At 34.9% G+C, this 21,436-nt stretch overlaps 1 protein-coding gene across 11 annotated transcripts in view; it reads right to left on the reverse strand.

Moving 5' to 3' along the window:
• Sntg1 (syntrophin gamma 1) overlaps positions 1-21,436 on the reverse strand; it is a 925,417-nt gene that overhangs the window by 158,926 nt on the left and 745,055 nt on the right. For all 11 annotated transcript variants that reach the window (XM_076564008.1, XM_076564009.1, XM_076564007.1 and 8 more), the window contains 3 exons: positions 13,891-14,043; positions 10,510-10,602; positions 2,696-2,806 (listed from right to left, as the gene is read on the reverse strand). In XM_076564008.1, the coding sequence (XP_076420123.1) occupies positions 2,696-2,806; positions 10,510-10,602; positions 13,891-14,043 (357 nt within the window). The remainder of the gene's footprint in view (positions 1-2,695; positions 2,807-10,509; positions 10,603-13,890; positions 14,044-21,436) is intronic.

Raw genomic sequence — 21,436 nt, forward strand, 5'->3', positions numbered from 1 at the left:
GGTGATGTATTTCACACAACTCAAAACAAATCAAAGAAACAAAGCTCACTCATGTCCTATGTAGGCCCAAACAAATTCCCTTAAATATTTCTTAAATTTCTCACAAAGTGTTAAACACTATTCATAGCTTTTAATACAATGACATAAAAGTCAATTGATCAGTGTCTCCAACCAAACATGTTTCTTCCATGTTTACAAATAATAATTCAATAACATGAGAAACAATCATTCACCTTGATTAAGTTGAAATGTAGGGATATTTCACTTTACACAGTAAGAAACAAAACCTTACAATCATATGTGATTTGGAATAGAAAAAATGGCAAAAGTAAACATTCATTCATAATAAGCTGTCTCAATCTATTACTAAAGGAATATATACCTCAACAAAATGGAAAAAAGAGGTGACAAGGTAGCAACTAACACTCTGGTCAATGGGGTCAGTGGAAAGCATGAAGACCATTACTAAGGCAGCAATGTCTATATCTACCATATCATTTTATACTCAGGTGTCACTTCCTGCCAAAAACATTTATTTAAAACAAAGACATGAAGATATCCAGATAGTGCAAGAAGAAATGAATTTTTTGTTGTTTGCTGACAAAATGATCTTATAAGAAAAGAAATCCCAATGACCCCACCAAAGCCATCTAGAGCAAAGTATCACATGCAGTGAAGTTAAACATCAAGTCAGTTGACTTGAATAAATGTAAATGTCCATCAACCAATTCATAGATAAAGAAATGTGTGTGCACATGATAGAGCAGCATTTAAACATAGAGTGAAATGCTACTTACTACAGAAAGGCAGCAGTTGTAAATAAGGTTGCCCATACATTGGATATAAAGTAATATAATAGTAGAAGGGAACAGAGTATTGTAAGAATATGAGTAAGACTAGGCAGCAGAGTGGTGAGAGGATCCTCAAAGCTACTATGTTGCAGTTAGCAAGAGGGATTAATAATATGGTTTTGGTGTGGGGAAACAAGTCAATTGCCTTTCACTAGATCTATGTGGGAGGAGTAGATTGGGAACATTGCTAGTGAAGAACAAATGCTGCATCAGAGTTCTCTGCAGTGACAGAATTATTTTACTGTCTGGTGTGCATTCATTTTTACTTATGGTTCTCAAGAATGTATTTTTGAAACATGTAACACACAGAAAATGCCTGGGGAATTTGTCGCTGCTGTTCCTCTGTCCCTGAAAGTTGAATGTGTCTCACTGTGACTCCCTTTTTTGAAATTCCTTGTGTTTGTTGTGTATATTTTTTTGAGATTATCTCTAACAATCAAATACTGCACTGCTGTTGCGAGATTACCCATATTAGAATGTGTGCTATGTTTTGAAAACTTAAGAAAGCCATCCAGGGTTATCATAAATAAGTTTATATTAGTATGTACCTATAGCAACACCGAAAATCATCATAAAGAGCAGTATAAGTGCCAGCACTATGATGCTTCATTGATAGCTAGGGAGAAAAGAGAGGGCAAATAACAAAGGTAAGGGCTGTGGAGGTAGGATACCACATCAGAATGAAGGTCAGAAACTGCAAACTACATGAAAAGGCAGTGAAAAAGATACTTTTCTAACCTGATGGGATACAAAGGCAAGGTGAGAATATGGTTACACCCATGTATTAGAAATATGAAAGAGAAGGAATAAGCACATGAAAGCTAGGACCACAGTTTCTACTTCAGCAAAGACAGATATAAATGTAGGAGAGATTTCTCAAGCAGGATGCAGACATAAGAAAGAAAAGATAGAAAAAGGGCATAGGCAGACATACAAGACAAAGCAGGGCTATCACCTTGTTAAAAGGAATGCTTCTGGTCAGAAAGTAGAATAGTGTGGTAAGCAACTGCATAGAACATCACACAGAGCTATGCTTAGTAAGGCTTTGAAATTCAGTCTAAGACTCACCCTGAACTTAGGGAAATGATTTCAGAAATAAATTGAGGTAATTTGACTTCATAGAAGAAAAATACATTGGGTTTCCACATCACAGGATTAAATTTTTAATTTCTTCCTCAGAGAAATAATATTTTTATGATTTATTTTAACTCAAACAATCTTACTGTCAATTTCATTATATGGTAAAGGAAATAAGTTAAATTTTGATTTTTTGCAATCATAAATAATTATATATAAAAAATTGTTTAAACTTTCTACTGAACTAACAACATAACTATCGTATTCCACATTACTATGACTTATATAAAGAAATGTGAAAAGTCATTGACTAATTAATCTTCTTTAAAACATAAATAAAAAAACAAAAAACGTTTAAAACATAATTACTTAGCAATTATTCAGTATTTGCCAAAAAACATTTTCTTTGAGAATTTATACTTACATTTAAGGTTTGATAAATTACTATGAAGCAGCTAGTTTTTTTAAAGTATTTTTTTTTATTCAAAAACAGCCATATGGCTCCTTCAGGTCTTAGCATATTGTTTTATTCTCACATAATTTTAGTTCATACCAGAGTAAAACTAAGCAGTCAAATATAATTTTTCTGGAGTGATACCTTTTAGTGAAAATCTGTCACTAGAGAATTAAAGTAAAAGTACTCTAGGGTCAGAGCAATATTTCAAGGTAGACAAAGAATATTTGTACTTATTGGTCCTAAACCTTCTCCTCATTGCGTCTTCAAGACAATGATGTAATTGGAAATTCAATGGGTTTCTTGTGTTTACCTTTGCTTCAATTTGTTTAGTATCTGGATTCTGAAACAAAAATTTGATTTTGCTTTTGCCATCATCTGAGGAGCCTTTAAGTTGAGAAAATTTATACCTCCATAGTACAGCCTAAAGGGAGACAGAAAGGGAAACATAAATCAACAAAGTTAATGTCTGCATTCAAGTCAAGAAATTACATAATTAATATATGAAAGTTAATCTTATTTAGTAATACATTCCAATATTAATATATAAATTTAAATGTATTCTTCAAAGCCTATCTTTTAATAGTCAATCTGTTCTTTTACATATATATCAGGTGACTCCCATGTTTCTCAAAGACATAACTTAAAGAAATTCTTCACTGAGATAAGACTATTCCATTCCAAGCAAAATGAAAAATGTTTATGGTAAAAATATCTCTACTCTATGATTATCTAATATTGGTACTGAGAAAACAAGTTCAGTTAAAGTTTCAAGGGTACACCTAAGAGTAAATAACCAAGATTGAGAAAATATTTGTTTCTATCCAAAGTATGTGTGTGTGTGTGTGTGTGTGTGTATTAAGAATATGTAATCAATATTGTTTGTTCAGTGCACTTTAGTTGAAAAATAATCCACTGTGGATCAAGGAAAACACTCCTACATTGCTGGTGGGAATGCAAACTTGTACAGCCACTAAGGAAATCAGTATGGCAGTTCCTCAGAAGGATGGGAATCAATCTACTTCAAAGATCCAGCTACATTCCTCTTGGGCAAATACCCAAAGGATATGTCATTATACCACAAGAAGGACACTTGCTCAATCATTTTTATTGCTGCTATATTAATTATAGCCAGAAATTGTAAACACCCTAGATATCCCCCAACAGAAGAATGGATGAAGAAAATGGAGTACATTTACACAATAGAGTATTACTCAGCTCTCTAAAAACACGACATCATGAAATTTGTGGGCAAATGAATGGAATTAGGTAACATCATCTTTAGAAGGTAACCCAGACCCAGAAAGATAAATATGGTATCCATTTACACACGAATATTAGCCATTAAATAAATAATAACAAAGTTATAATCTGTAGACACAAAGAAGTTAGACATAAAGGAAAGGAATGGGGTCAGGAGATGTAGATCTCCCTGGGAGGGAAAAATGCAATAAATTTTATGAGAGAACTGGGACTGGAAGTGGTACATAAATAAAAGGATCACATAAAGTGTGGGAGGGCAGATGGGGTTGACAGAGAGAATGTGAATAGAGAGAGCTAGAACTGAGGGCCATTAATGGAGCATTAGGGAAACTTCCTAAAATGCATGAAAGCATCCTCATGAAGTTTCTAAACAACAAATTTAGAAGCCCCAGCTGTCCATTTCTTGTCACCAAACAAAGCTTCTAGTACTGGGATTGTGTTACACCCAATTAAGTTGTTGGCCAAAGAGGCCACACAGAAATCACTAAACAACTTAGGCTATTGCCAAGAAAATAGGTTGCTCTTCACAAACTGACTGCAAGGCCCCATTGCTAAAGACAATACCCACACAACTCATTGAATATTGAGAAGTAGAACTGGTGCCTACATAGAACTACAAATATCAGAAGGCTAGCTACATCTAGGAATCTTAATTACTGAGTATCCTTTAAGTGTCACACAGAGACCACAAATTAAGTGACAGAATATTGTTCTTCTAGTGTGTAATGGGTTTTACTGTGAAAACCAAGCTATCACTAGTAATCCTTAGGTAGTAGGGACTTATTAAATGACTATCACAGGTGATAGATATCAAACCATCGTAATTTCTCTATGCATATGCTTGGTGTCCTGCTCATGTGATCAGCTCAGCACACTACTCAATTGGCTTCATTCCTAAACCATCTACAATCTACTTTCCTCATTCATATGTGCCACTGCCTTATTTTTATAGATTTTCTTTTGCAAACCTTGTGCACACATTAATTTGAGAGAAGATTAATAACAGATTATTCATTAATCCCTAAAACTAGTGGGAATCAAAGTTTCAATTTAAACCATGCTAGACATTTTTGATAAAATAGAGGGTAGCAAGACACCTTCATGCAAATTGAAGCCCAATGCAGATGCTGTATCATGAGCTAGGAGATGGGAACCAGAAGAGTTGGAAGATCACTTCCAACTGATAATAAAATGTGGAATACTTTAGCTTTATCACATAATACCCCATAATCACCAAAATTGATAATTCTTATGGCTTTTATTGCTAAGAAAAGTACATTCCTCATCGGGCGGTGGTGGCGCATGCCTTTAATCCCAGCACTTGGGAGGCAGAGTCAGGAGGATCTCTGTGAGTTCGAGGCCAGCCTGAGCTACCAAGTGAGTACCAGGAAAGGCGCAAAGCTGCACAGAGAAACCATGTCTCAAAAAAAAAAAAAACCAAAAAAAATACATTCCTCATCCAGTGGGCATGAATGTTTTGTGAAATGTGAAAGCTATCACAATATACAGCATTCAGGTTAAGTCATGTGTTTATAACAGACACTTGCTAGAATTTCCAAACACCCAAATTGAACCATTCTGTACCTAATTCTGAGACATCAACTATAAAAATCAAAAACATGTTGTCCTTACATTCATCATCTAGATTTAATTCAGAAAAGTCATGTAGGAACTCTTAAAAGTCATTTATAAAGGAAGAAAATGTTCACATAATTATGAAGCTATATTTTTCAGAAAGGATCTATTATACATCTTTCTATCACGTATCTTTTATCCATCTGTTACCTACCATCTATCTATCATATATACACACTATTACAGATATTACTTCTACCTATATATAACCTATCAATAATATCTTTCTATATTTCTATGCATATAAGGGCAGAATGATATATATTTACTTAAGTATATTAACTATGAAAATTCAAATTTTGTTTGGGAGAAACACATTAAAATGTAATTTATGGGATTGATTCAAGATGGCGGAGACAAGCAGACGCAGGTAGGCCTGTGGCAGCGACCCGCAGAAGTAGATGGGTCTGGCAGCAGTGGCTGACAGGGACATTTAGGCCCAGCAGCAGCTGGCGGAGACATTCAGGCCCAGTGGCGGCCCACAGAGGTGGACAGGCCCTGCGGCAGAGATAAGCAGACAGAGGTGGACAGGACCGGCGGTAGCGGCCAACAGAGACATTCAGGCCTGGTGGCGGCCCACAAAGGTGGACAGGCCACGCGGCGGAGAAAGGCGGATGCAGGTCGGCGACTTGCGGAGGTGGAAGGGCCCGGTGGCAGCAGCCGACAGGGACATACAGGCCCAGCGACAACCGGCAGAGACATACAGGCCCCGTGGCAGTTCGCAGAGGTGGATGGGCCCGGCAGCAGTGACGAGCAGAGGTAGGTAGGCCCATGGCGGCAGCCGGCAGAGACATACAGGCCTATTGGTCGCCCGCAGAGGTAGACAGACCCAGCGGCAGCTGACAGGGACATACAGGCCCAGCGGTGGAGACAAGTGGACGCAGGTGGGCCTGTGGCGGTGGGCCACAGGGGTGGACAGGCCCGGGGACGGAGAGGGGCGGACACAGCTTGGAACGGGGACGCCCCTAGCCCCAACACCTGGGGAAGAGACTATCTCCGTGGGTCAGAACCAGGGCGAGTCTGGACACTCTGTCTGGGGACAACCCAGGGCCCAACTGCTGATCCTGTGAAACCCAACAACTTGGAGGTGTTGGTGAGACTACCCTGCTCAGCTGAAACTCATCTGGGAGAGGATTCAGATGCCTACAGTTGGAAGTCTGAAGAAACAAGATCAGCTGAGGAGTTGACAAATGAACAAAACGTGACCTGGGAACACAGAAGAAGGCGCTACCCAGTCACCAAACCAGATCACGAGAATCATAAGTATATAATTCACTGACTGAAATCAGCTGTCCCTGAGGAAACAGCCCAATAGCACCAATTTAACCAAGAACCGCTACTAAAACAAGACTAAAAATTAGAACAAGAGAGGCACTCTCAGACACAGACACCACCTGCACCGCACAGAGGAAAAGATGAGTAGATGCCAGTGCAAAAATACAGGCAACAACATAAAGACCTATATGGCAATATCAGAACCTAGTGATTCTACACCTGCAAGACCTAAACATACCATGACAGAAGAAACAGAAGAGATCAACCCTAAAAATGACTTTAAGAAGATGATAGAGGCCCTTGAAGAAATAAAACATTCCCTCAATGAGGAAATAAAAACTTTCCTTAAAGAGGAAATGAAAAACTACCTTAAAGAGGAAATAAAAACTTTCCTTAAAGAAGAAATGAAAAACTCTCTTAAAGAGGAAATGAAAAACTCCATTAGAGAGGAAATTAAAAACTCCCTTAAAGAAATGGAAGAAAAAATGAACAAAAAATGGGAAGAAATCAAATCAAGCCAAGAAAAAGCAATTAAACAGATGAAAGAAACATTCCAAGATCTGAAAAATGAATTTGAGACAATAAAGAAAACACATGCTGAGGGAATGCTGGAAATAGAAATCCTGACAAAACGAACAGGAACTACAGAAACGAGCATAACCAACCGATTGCAAGAGATGGAACAGAGAATCTCTGACACTGAAGACACGATAGAGAAAATAGATTCGTCAATCAAAGAAAACACTAAAGACAAAAAAGTCATAACACAAAATGTCCAGGAAATTTGGGACACCATGAAAAGACCAAACATAAGAATAATAGGGATAGAAGAAGGAGAAGAATACCAACTCAAAGGCAGAAAGAAAGAAAGAAAACTTTCCTAACCTAAAGAAAGAAATACATATGAAGATACAAGGAGCTTACAGAACACCGAATAGGCTGGATCCAAAAAAAAGTCCCCTCGCCACATAATAATCAAAACACTAAACACACAGAACAAAGAAAAAATATTAAGAGCCGCAAAGGAAAAAGACCAAGTAACATATAAAGGTAAACCCATCAGAATAACACCTGAATACTCAATAGAGACTATGAAAGCTAGAAGATCATGGACAAATCTCATGCAGACACTAAGAGACCACGGATGCCAACCCAGACTATTATACCCAGCAAAACTCTTAATCACCATAGGCGGAGTAAACAAAATATTCCAGGATAAAACCAGATTTAATCAATACCTGTCTACAAACCCAGCCCTACAGAAAGCACTAGAAGGGAAAATTCAACCCAAAGAAGCTAAACACATCCATGAAAAATCAAGCAATAGATAATCCCACACCAACATACACCACAGAAGAAACAAGCTGGTGTAGCTATCCTAATAATATCTAGAGAAAAAGGATGTTTCAAAAGAGAAGAAGTCTTGTGGCAATGCCTCAGTGGTCCAGGTAACTACCAGAACTCGGAAAAGTTGGTTGAATTTGGGATTGACTGGGAGGCCAAAGATTTAAAAAGCAGAAGATTCTCTCAAGACACAAGTTGTGTGATAATAGTGTGGTTTGTGTGTGTGAATGAGAATTTGTAAATGTTGAATTCTAGGCTTTGACAATCATTGTCAGTGCAGATTAAGCTACAAGTATTTATGCTTTAAAACTTAAATTATAAAGCTAGTTATGTCTTTCTAACAACTAGTTTTAATGTTTATGAGCATATTTTACCTACATTACCTTTTCAGGATGTTGAGAAAGATGCATCACAAGCAAAGGCTGGAGGCTGGGGGCTAGATGGTTTTGAGGAAGAGGTCTTGGTGGACTCTTTCATAGAGCAAAGGGAAGCAATGCCTTCTGGGAAATGAGCTAAGTTTTAATCTAGTCTTTAGGATTAGAAGTCAAAAACAAAAATATTAAGGAAAGGAAAACCTAATTGATCTTTGAAGTATTGTTATATGGAATTGAGTGGGACTTTTGAGGCCTTTCTTCCAGAAAACAAGGACTTGGTTGTCAGGCCTATATTAGGCCTAAACCTTGGTGCCGTGTAGTTGTACTTAAATCATTTCAATGGAAAGTGTCTTAGTGATTGGAACTTCTAGTGCAGTTTGGAGTTCTTCCATTTGAAAAATGTGATATTTGCATGGGATTGTTTGAATCTTGTTTTCTAGTCCCTTCCCATCACCACCCTCATAGTCTGAAGGTAGATTTTTCTCTTGATAAAGGAACAAAAAAGGTGAACATCTTATTTGTAAATAGATATCTAGTAACTAGTGGTAAACTTGAAATGGTAGAATTCTTTAAAGCCTAATTCTAGATAGCCTTAAGAAAATATATCTTAATTACTTTTGAACCTGTATTCACCTTGTTTTTTTCAAATATCTTAAGTTATATTTTCTTTTTCAGAGCTGCTTCTTATTTGGGGCTACTTTTTTTTTTTTAATTGAGGCGTAATTCATAAAAGGGTATATTGTTTTGATGAGACTTTTTACAACTGTGGCTGGATGTCTTTCTTTAGTCTTCCAAGAAGGGCCATTTTACTTTTTTAGAGTTACTTTTTAAAGTCATGCGGTCAACAACTTGGACTACTATGCATGTAAATGCTAATGCAAATTAAAGCCCAAGTTGACCTCCAGCAGCAGTTTATTCTATGTTGACAGTGAGAGAACACTTTGCCTGTTAGGATACTGTTACTCATGGACTGAAATGCTGAAAAACCCCTCCCCCTATTTTGTTTTTTTGCAAAAATCAATGTATATTCTAGGGTTTCCTGGTTGACCTCAACAGATAAACTGAGATGATATTCTTAGTTCAGAAATGATCTGAATGTAGATTTACAGTCTACGTGTACAGCTGGCTAAGTGAGATCGCTTTCACAGTTCTGCATGTATCCCATTGGCTCCCCATTAATCACTGAACTCTTAAAACTGGTATTGTAACATTATTACAATATTTTGCGCCAATTTTATAAACTTTACAGTACAATATGTGTTCCTTTTCTGAGGCAAACCAAAGGTATGTTTCTCAAGTTTCTGCTGCTATCAGCAGTGTTGATGGAGGATTTTTTTATACATTTGTAATAGATAGAAATAAACCAGAAAAAAAGAAGAAAAAAAAAGTGGTGGAGGAAAAGGTGAACACTGCAAGAATACTCAAAAGGGCTGAGAGTTGCAAACGCCAAGATTGGCTTTGCATAGTAAATAGAATAGAACAGCTCTGAACTATAGCTTACTTTTCCTGGTTTGGTCTGACAGAATGATTGAATGCTTTTGTACAAAAATCAGAGCCTTAAAAACAAGGATTTGGTGAGATTGTAAAATGGTGTGCCACTTTGGCAAAACAGTCTGGTGGTTGGTCAAAATGCAAAACATTGTTACTCTGTTACTCAACAATTCTACCCTTAGGAATATAACCTCAAATTGCTGAAAATGTGCATCTATGAAACATGTACATGAAGGTTTACAGCAGTGTGTTGCTAATAGTAAAAAAGTTAAAACAACTCAAATAGCTATCAAATACTGGAGAGAAATAAAATGTGGCTTATTCATACAATAGAGTATTATTAAGACATAAAAATGAATGAGAAACTGACAGATTAAATGACTTTGGTGAACCTTCATAATTTCATTTGTAGATCTTTCCATTTCTAATTTATAAATACATTTGGGGTTATAAATTATAAATGTACTACCTCCTGTCAACATTGTATACTTCTATTTGATGATTTCTGTGTCAAATATTATATGGAAATGTTTCCAAGTATTTTCTGTATTAACTGTGAATGAATAGAACAAAATAAATTGCCTGTGATGGAAAAAAAATGTAATTTATGTTCCATGAATGAAAATGAAGATCTTACATTCAACATATAATTATTTTGCATTCTTCAATAAATTCAAAGGCTTTTTATTCACTTTTGATTGATAATGTTGCCAACCTATTTCTCCTGCCTCCTGGAACATATTACCTTTGTTGCTGCATCATAGCAGATGAAGCCTGTGCTGAAGTCAATAGTGAGGCCCATTAGGTGACTCTCTAGCACACATGCATAGGTCTTGCACTGAAAAAACAGAGATTAATGTTAGTTTCCATGTGATTGATATAACCTCACTATCAAGGGGAAGATAACATCTTCTCCCTATGCATGTAATACTTAATATCTGCCTGAGTGAGGTTCAGTGGTATAATACATTCCTAACATAAATATGACCCTATGTTTGATTCTCAGCATTATAAATTTACTTGTAAATATTTTGGGAAAAAGAGTAAATATTGATACTAAAATATAAAAGGGACATAAATCATAAAAGAAATAACTTGGGCCTCATACACAACATGAAGCATTTTTATATCTAGTTTTCTAGTTTTACTTAAATTTCATTCCAAGCTAAATTGCTATATTTGATGGACTATAATCATAATTAACATAAGGGGGAGCTATTTATTTCAGCATTTTTCAAATACTAATGCTTATACTATATTTGTATAGTGTTTATTTAAAATATATTGCCTATCACAAATACTCATACATATGATTAAAACCTAATTTGCATTAAAAACTTATAACTACAACAAATGTTTATTTGGAGTTTAAATTGCAGATTAGGAGACATACTAAATGGATCTAAAAGTATGTGCTTGGATATTATTGTATTTCCTTAATACATGGACATATTAGATAGATGGATTCAGTCATTAGTAATTTATTAAAACTACTATCAACATTAAGGAATATTGAAAGCTACAGTGTTTACTTTCTTTAAGTGTAATTGTTTGCTATTTCTTCGTACCATCATTAAAAGAAAGATTCCAGGTGAAATTGCATTTGTTAGAGTGCATTAGAATTTTCTCATAAAGTTCAACTTTCCAAATTAAATTACATTGTCTCAATAGTCATTAAATGGAAACAAATAAATGATATTAAGTTGAGATCCACTAAAATTTTACTGTATAACTTAAAATGTCAAAAAATATAATGAGTGGATTTGATATATTTAAATTAAAAAATGCTTGTTTATTGTTTAATTACTACATGTATGTAATGAAATGTTATTTTCGTATGAAAAAGTGATAAAGATTATTCTTTTATAGAAGCTCAAACATGAATCACTTGACAAGGTTTTTTGCATAATTATGTATTATAGAGCATCTATAGGTAAAATATACATAGAATAAATATTTTAAAGACCTTCTGGACATAAATTTCTATCACTAGGTAAAGACATATATGGAATTAATCCAAAGTAATTTTAAATAAGTATAACAACTTTTTAAAGTTAATACACTCTCTAAAGCATCATATTAAAAGAGGTAATTGTTAAATTGGATTAGCATATAGTTATGGAACAAATGTTTCCTTTACTGCCCAAATTCACTGACCCTGGTAAAATTATAAAGCCAGTAAAATTAGGCTAAATGAAGTTTACTTTATATTATTTCTTTTAAGTTAGGAAATATAACATTCTATTTACGTAAGTTGTGACTTTTATGTTTCAATATCCACTACATTTTCTAAAGTTTAATTTTAAATTAAAATGATAAAATGGAATGTACTCAATATGTGTGTTTTTATGGATCATCCTTTTTACTAAATATGCTAGTATTTATAATAAGTTTATTACAGGTTTAAAACAAAATATAAATAAGCAAGTAAATATAATTTAAGATAGAAACCATTACTATGTAGTCCTTTTAATTCAAATCTATTTCAAAATAAAAACATTTTTATGCATGACTTCATGACTTCTTCAATAGCTTTAATCAAGTTATTAGTTTTCTCCTTTTATGCCTATTTTTATTAGGTCATGTTTTCCTTTTTATTGTATTTTGCTATGTTACTACAGGGTCTCATGTAGCACAGATTGGATTCAAATTGGATGTAGTTGAGGATGATATTCAACTTTTTTTTTTTTACCTGCCTTCACCTCCCTATTGTTGGGATTATAGGTATATACTGCTAGGTTCATATCTTTATTTTTTACCAACTTTAATGAAACTGAGATAGTCATTCTATAAAAATTAAACAATATTTTTGTTAGTATATTTTGTCAGTATATTCACAATGTTAAATATGAAAGTAAAAAAATCTAAATTTTTCAACTTTCAACTTTTTACAGATTTCTAGTGTAGTTAACAAAGACAAATTATGAAATATGAGACAACCCAAAAGTTAAACAGAATCCAGATATGTTCCTTTCATTTCTGTCATCATACGAGTTTAAAAATAAGTGTCCATGTGTGTTGGTCCTAGATCTATGAATTTATTGCAAGGGGCAAGAACCTAGTCAACTTTGAATTTTGCTATGTCTTGCTCCAGGTTAAACAGAAAACCAATTCTGTGAGGTGTCTCATTTCAGGTTCCCATGAGAGGTTAAAAGATTTATGAAGTTTGATCTAGATATGTCTTCATACTGGAAAAATATATATATAGTTCAGTAAATACCGACTAGACACTTGTGATTCACAAAATGTGCTAGACTTCAACTCATAGAGGAATAAAATAAGCAACCTATGACAAACTTTTTCAATGTTTTGATGTGAGCCATCTGAAGAAAACAGTGAAATAAAGTGGTATTTTTGTTACAGTGGAAGAAGGGAGAGTTGCTATGGAGAGGGTCTGTTAGGCAGCCTTAGAAATGATGAGGCTGCCCACAGATCAAGTAACTGTAGTGGGTAACCATTCCAGCTTTGACCTGGAAGTTCCAACCCCCATTGAGGCTTCAGTAATGGTCAGGCCTACAAGGTGGGGCTGAGAGAGGACGCTGAAGACCGGAGATCCAGATGCATTGGCTCTCTTGGTTCCTGGACCCTGGACGCTGGAGGTAGACCGAACAGAGTTCTCCAGAGAACACAGCTGGACTGTGCCACACCTTTCCCAGACCCTTTAAGCTATTCTTTCACTTGTAGGTTACTCCACAAAATAGACCTCCCTATTAACTACGTGGAGTGGCCTTAATAATTTCACCAATAAGTAACCCTTGAAGAAAGCCTCACATACTATGAATTGTTATGAAAGGCACGGATGAAGGGGAGGCATCTAGAAGCTATGTGGCCAAGTCTACAGAAGTGGAAACAATCTCATAAATAACTACAGCCAGAGTATTTTCTATATAAGATTCAAATTATAGAAATATTTAATAGGAAGTAGCCTACTAAGGTAAAATTATGAGAAAAACTTCAATGATTATTCAGATATGCCTATTCACTGTTTTCAAAGACAGCCAAATGTTGGATGCATTTGAGATGGAGGGAAACCTCAAAGAACTGTGCACATGTACTTTGCAAACTTCAGTTAGTGGTTATATTTCCAAGGTACCACACATACACACTGCACTCCACACGCTCTTACCTGTATCCGCTCCACTTCTAAGAAGGTGGCTGTTTGGAAGGCTCGTTCCCATTGGGCAAGGTCACTTTCTAACTCCACAGAGAAGTATAGATCCTCCCCACATTCAGACTGCATAGTAAAGCAATGTTTCCGCCGATCCAGCAAGTCACTGTCCTGATGAAAACCTGGAGTTACACAGGCTGGCATACATATTCAGTAAAACAAACCCTATACCAATGCTGCTGGATATAATGTGTTGATTCCATAACACATGCAGAATTCTATAGTATCATTTATCTAATTCAGAATGGTCACTACAAACAAATTTCAAATTCCACACCTCACACAATTTCCTTTTGCAACTACTGATGATCATCTACCAGAAGGGACTCTAGTTTCAGTTCTTACTAACAAAGAAATAAATAAAGTTCTCAACACACAATACTACTCTGTGATTGCAAAATATCCTGACACACAAACCCTGACTTCCTTCCAAAGCTGTCTGGACACTGAAATGGAATAATCTTTATAATGATGTTGGTATCTAGTCTGATGGAGGAATGAATGCCAATGGACTGTCACTCAGCAGTGGAAAGGCATTGAATCCTTGGCTTTGGCAATGATTCTGAAAAGAATGTCTTAAGTTCCTTGCATCCTAATTTGACAGTTGTAAGTATGTACTGGAATAATAAAGGCAGTTACTTCCAGTATTGTAGAATTAATTCTGACACTTGCTGCCAGAAGAATTTAGAGAGCTAAGAAGATGACATAGGATTTATCTAAAGGAAAAATATTAATGATACAATGTGAGCTCACCCCAAAGATAAATAGATGACAAGCTGCTTTTGGCGATTTGGAGCAAATATTATATCCAAAGAGTGTCTCAATGACAGATGTTAAATAAAAAAGCAATAAAGACGATGGTACAAATTATTATGAGTGCAAGTACATAACTCTGGTGAGCTGAAGTTAGCTGTGGCCTTCCCATATTTCCTGGATCTCTCAGGTTATCATTCCTATGTCTGGCTCCATGTTTTTTATTTAATAAGTCCGTTTAGAAATTCATCTACAATTGGCACTCCAACATGGCAAGAATTCACTAAAAAGACACTTGTGGCCTTACAGGCCCCATGACTCAAGCCGGAGCTGCATATGGCCAGATCTCTTTGGTTTTTTTCTCTCCTAGTGGGTGGTGGGCTAGCTCTGGATTCCCACCTCAGACTGCTACCACACTAGCTTTGAAATTCCCTCAGACTTCTTCTGTTCTATACAGTTGACAGACTTGGTAAGTCAATTAAGATATATTAAAGGGAAAAATTAGCTAAAAGAATTTTTTTTCTGACATTAAAAAAGTGGGAAACATTTTTACAATGAAAGGAATTTGGTCTCTGTTTGATAACACATTAGGCAGTCTGAAAATGAAACAATTAAATGAGAGGATATTTAATGTTGATGAGATGTATGTAACATCAATTACAAATATTATTTGTTTGATCATTTTTACTTTAGCATTCAAAATATTGGTCAATTTGAGTGCCAAGATAAAAGCTTTAGAAAAATTTGTTAAATGAATTAAGTAGAAATTCAGACCCAGACAGGAGAATTAAAGGTGAACCTATCTCAGGACTGATTGTAGAAAAACCTGTTAAAATGAATTATAGAGAAATAAGACCCAGACAGAAGAATTTAAATGTGACATTATCTCAGGATTGAATTATACAGTTACAGAGAAACAGCCTCAGATTATCAGGCAGCAGACATTAATCTACCCAGTAACCTTACAGAAAGTGTCAAATGCTCAAGGATATATATCAACTAACCAGACTCCAGTGGAAATGTTAGATTTAAGGAGATTTAAAGAAGATATAGTATCACATGGAATGCATTCTCCATTTGTAAAGCAGATGATAGACTCAGAGTCAACTTCTAATAGAATTATCACTCAGGACTGGAATGAATTAATTACAGCAGTGCTAGAGGCGAGACCACCGTTACAATGGAGAACACGGAGGAAAGAGGAGGCTAAAAATGTATAACAATGATGTAGGACTGGAGGTGTGGAAATTCCCCAGGATCAGCTTCTTGGAGAAGGTGATTACACTGATATACAAAGAAAATGTTTATATGGTAACTAAACCCTAATTCTATGCCACATAGCAGCCATGAATACATGGAACAGAACTGAGGAAGCAGGAAAAAAAATGAGTCATTTACAAAAGTTGTACAAAGCCCCAAAGAATCCTTTACAGATTTCTTCCAAAGGCTATGTTCAGCAATAAATAAAATGATACCAAATTCAGGACCAAGATAGATAATAATTGAACCTTTGACTTTTGAGAATGCAAATACAGCATGTAAGAGGGTAATCAGGATGCTAAAGGAAAGATCAACACCCTTGCAGGATTGGATCAGGGACACAATTAATATTGAGTCTCGTGACCATGATGAGATGTGGATAGGACAGGTTATATCAAGAGCTTTGAGGAAAAATACTAATGTCAGATAGTTTAATTGTGGTAAACAAGGTCTTCTGAAAAGGTACTGTAACCAGCATTCCTAGAAACAATGTTTATTCAAGGAACAATGGCAACAGAATGCCCCTTCCTTCAGGATTGTGCAGAAGGTGTGATAAAGGTAACCATTGGACCAATGGATGTGGATCAACAAGGGGCAGACAAGGTAATCATTTGCCTCTGACATCACGAAACTCCCTGAGGGACCTCTCACAGGCCCCCATGGCAAATTAAGTTCAGTCCCTTCCTGCTATCATAGAAGAAACCCCTCTTAGAGCAATTAAATAACCAAATGACTATTGGAATAGACCAGACTCCTTAAGGTAATAGAACAGCTATAGCAGAGAGAACAGGAAAATCAGAAGAAATCATAAAGTAAATTTTTTGGCAATCTTCTATAAATGATCTGTAGATAGATATAACCATCTTATTAAATAAGAAACACAGAGCCAAATACAGAGTTAGAAGCCCAAGAGGTCAGAGCAGTAGCTGAGAGCTGAGACTTAAAACCATCCTTCTTACCCTTCCTGCTGCTGCTGTCCTTCCCCTCAGCAAGAGACCTACTTCCTGTGTCCTTTTATTGACTTTCTGTTCTGTCTTCTCATTGGTTGTAAACCCAACCACATGACCTCCTCATCACTGCCTGTCTATACAGACCTCCAGGTCTTCTATGGTTGGTATTGAGATTAAAGGAGTGTGTCTCCATGCTGGCTGTATCTTTGAACACACAAAAATCTGTCTGTCATGTGATCTGAATTAAAGGTGTGTGCCACCACTGCCTGGCTTCTGCTATGGTTTGCTATTAGCTCTGACCCCCAGGAAACTTTATTTATTAACATACAAATAAAATCACATTTCAGTACAAATAAAATATCAACATAATGATCAAAGACCAAAATAAAAAATTGAATAAATGACATTCTCTTGGAATATCTTTTAGACACTGATGCTGACATCACAATAATTGCATCCGAATTTTGGCATCCAAATTGGCATCTTCAGGAGGTAAATGGTCAGCTCTTAGGGACTGGAACATTATTTCAAGTGAAACAAAGTATAAGCTGGCTCAAATGGATAGGGTCAGAAGGACAGAGAGAAAAATTAAAGCCATATGTGTCTAATATAGCTATGGATTTATTGGGACATGATCTATTACAACAATGGAATACTCATGATAACATCCTTCCAACCTCAGAAACAAATCATAAACTAACACATGTTTCTGAGAGAAATATTAGGAGATATTATAAAGAGCAGTCACTGGCCATCCAGATTGTACAAGGCACAACAACTGATAATCTTTCAAAGACACAAACAGCTCTACCTTTAAAATGGTTAATAGACCAGCCTGTTTGGGTTCAGCAATTGCCTTTAACAACAGAGAAACTGTAGGGTTTAGAAGAGCTGGTACAAGAGCAGTTAATGCTCAGTATATTGAAGAATCAACCAGCCCTTGGGATTCTTCTATGTTTGTTATTAAAAATAAATCTGGTAAATGGAGAATGGTAACAGACCTTAGAGAAATTAACAAAGTAATTCTGCCAATGGGCTCTCTACAGTCTGGAATTCCTTTGCCTAATATGTTATCTAAAGGATGGTCTCTTATACTTATCAATTTAAAAGACTGTGTCTTCTCAGTATCTTCACAATAAAAAGACAGAAAATGATTTGCCTTCACAGTGCCTAGTTATAATAATTCTCAGCCAGTTATGAGATATCAATGGAGGGTTCTCCCACAGGGAATGTTGAATAGCCCAACCCTGTGCAAATATTTTGTACGACAGCCATTGGAAATAATGTGTAAAAAATTTCCTAAATCTATAATTTATCATTACATAAACGATAATTTACTAGCTGATTTTACTAGCTGATTCAAATGAAGATACCTTAGAAAGAATGGTTGAATAAGTAAAGAAAAATTTGCCTTGTTGGGGATTACTAATTGCTCTTGAAAAGATACAAAGAGGAGATTCTATTAATTATTTAGGATATAAAATAGGTCTACAAAAATTTAGACCCCAAAAGGTGCAAATTAGGAGAGATCCATCAATTATATACACTTAATGACTCTCAAAGATTATTCGGAGACATTACCCATCTTTGAACTATTGGGGTAAAAAATGATGAACTGAGTAATTTGTTCAAAACCTTAGAAGATGACAAAGATTTAAATAGTACAAGAGAATTATCAGCTAAAACTGAGAGAAAGTTGGCCTTGGTAGAAAAGAAAGTACAAGAAGGACATGTGCAAAATGGGAATCCAAAGCTTAATTATACTTTCATTATTTTATGCCCTAAGAGTTCTTTTTTTGCTTTTAAAATGTCACCATGACACTGAGAAACATACCACGTAAATAAATACTTACATGAATTTTAATGCAAAGGGAAGATATTATATTAGAATGGATATTTCTACCAAAATAAATAGAGTAAAAAAATTAAAAACGTATGTGTAAAAGAACTCTGACTTGATTTTAAAAGGAAAATTGACTCATAAATTAGCAGGAATAGACCCAGCATAAATTGTAGTACTTTTAATTAAGGATGACATTGACAAATTATGGGCAGAAAGTGAACCATGGTAAAGATCTTTCAGTAATTTATTTGGAGATATTAACAGCAAATATCCCAAAAGTGATAGAATTCAATTTATAGAAGGAGTTGATTGGATTCTAAATCACATTATAAGGGAAACACCCATATCTGGAGCCCATACATTTTATACAGATGTAAACAAACAAAGAAAGGCAGGTTACAAATCAGAAAATTGAAGTAAAGTGGTTCAAAGTCCTTATAATTTGGTTCAAAAATAAGAATTGTATGCTATTCTGTTGGTATTGATGGATTTTTCAGAACCTCTCAACATAGTTACTGACTTTTAGTATGCTGAATGAGTGGTTTTATATATTGACACTTCAGAATTTATCTCTGATGAGTCAGAATTAGCTTTGTTATTTATTTAGTTACAAGATATAATCAGTAATAGGAAGCATCCTTTATACATAACTCACATCTGATCCCATATGGGTCTCCCAGACCCTCTAGTACAAGGTAATGAAGAGATTGATAAACTATTAATAGGAAATGTGCTGGGTGCCTCAGAATTTCATAAAAAAAAATCATGTCAATGGTAAGGGTTTAAAAAAGGATTTTCCCACAACCTGGCAACAAGCCAAGGATATTATAAGCAAATATCCTACTTGTTCTTTTTACAATCGACTCCACTACCAGAAGGGTATAACCCAAAGGGTACCCAGAGAAATGAAATTTGGCAGATGAAAGTGTTTCACTTTGCAGAATTTGGAAAACTGAAATATGTACACCATACCATTGATACTTATTCAGGATTTAAATGAACAATTGCTTTGAGTTCTGAGAAAGCTGATTCTGTAATCACACATGTGCTAGAAGTTATGGCCATCATTGGTATACCTGCACAAATTAAAACTGACAATGCTCCAGCATATGTCTCTTATAATATGAAACAGTTTTTGCTTATTATAATATAAAGCATATTACAAGTAGACCACATAATCCTACAGGCCAAACAGTTATAGAAAGATCAAACAGAACTCTAAAGGATATGCTAAATAAACAGAGAGGGGTAACAAAACCCCCCAGAATTAGATTATGTAATGCACTATTAACTTTGAATTTTCTCAATGCTACTCAGAAAGGAATAACAGTTGTGCAGAGACATTGAATAATAGAAAAAAAAATATAGAATGAAATCAGCCTATGTACTTTAAGGATGTTGTGACCTGAGAATGGAAACCAGGATATATGTTTCATTAGGGTCAAGTTTTTTTTTTTTTCTACAGGAGAAAATAAGCTATGGATACCATCAAAATTGATAAAGGTTTAATTTAAACAAGAGAGACCCCTTAATTAGAAGAGGTGATAGTTCATCCACCAGCATGGCCATCCAATTTAAAGTAACGTATACCACTAACAAATTATTTTCATTTAATCAAATATAACCTGCAATAAGGGAAACTCCCCAAAATTAGGCTTGTGGAAGGGTTTTTGTTTTTGTCTTTCAGAAGAAAAAGGCTAAGGAATCTGAAGAACACTGGACAAACAAGACATCTGAAGAAAAGTGACAAATCATCCATAAAAAAGTGTTCCAGGAAAAAGATTAAATTGGCCTACTGGTATACCACATATAAAATTTTGTAAGTCTTCCTAAATGTTTGTTTCTGCTCTTCTCTGTAGACACTTAACACAAGTGGTCTTTATGTAGTACTAGTTCATTTAAAAAATAAAGCTGGATTTGGAATTAGAGAATGGCTCTCTCCTTCTCTAAACCCAAGCACGTTTGTAAAAAAGAAAATGCAAAATCTTTGTATCATGTCAGAAGATCCATCTGATATAGGAGAAAAGAAAACCAAAATTTAGGGAGTATTCTATTGCCACTAATCTAATAATTTTTTGGTTCTATTTTGATTCCTTAATCTTTTCTTAAGGTATAAATTTTATAACAAAATTTATAAGGTTAACATAATATATATGTTATGGTTTGTCATGATAGTAATGATTACAAAGGAGATTAGATTTAAGGTTCCTGTTTGTAAAAAAGAAAAGGAAAAAAAGAGGATATATATATAAGAGGTAGATTATTGAATCTACTCTGGAAAAAAAGATATGGACATGATAGAATAAAGGATAAATGACTGAATCTATTCTGAAATAAAGAAAGGCTATAGATATGATATAGATAAAACAGTAGATTATTGAATCTACTCTTAAAAGACCACTACTAGCCTTAGGTATTTTACATTGAGTTTTTTTTTTTGTATATTGTATACAATTTTTTATATATATTGATACAATTTTCAGATTGATTTTGTTAGAAAATTCTGTACATATATTTCTAATCTTGTTCAGGATATTGTAAATATGCAGTTCATTTCACAATGTAATGCAATTTGTTAATCATTGAAAGTTATTATTACTAACTATTAGGATATAAAGAAATGAATTAGTACTTAGCCATTACAATTGAACTTGTTGTCATAATAGGTATGTTTTTAAGGTCAAGCAGAGATATATTT

This window comes from Peromyscus maniculatus, chromosome 2 (genome assembly GCF_049852395.1).
Source record: "Peromyscus maniculatus bairdii isolate BWxNUB_F1_BW_parent chromosome 2, HU_Pman_BW_mat_3.1, whole genome shotgun sequence".
Lineage (NCBI taxonomy): Eukaryota > Metazoa > Chordata > Mammalia > Rodentia > Cricetidae > Peromyscus > Peromyscus maniculatus.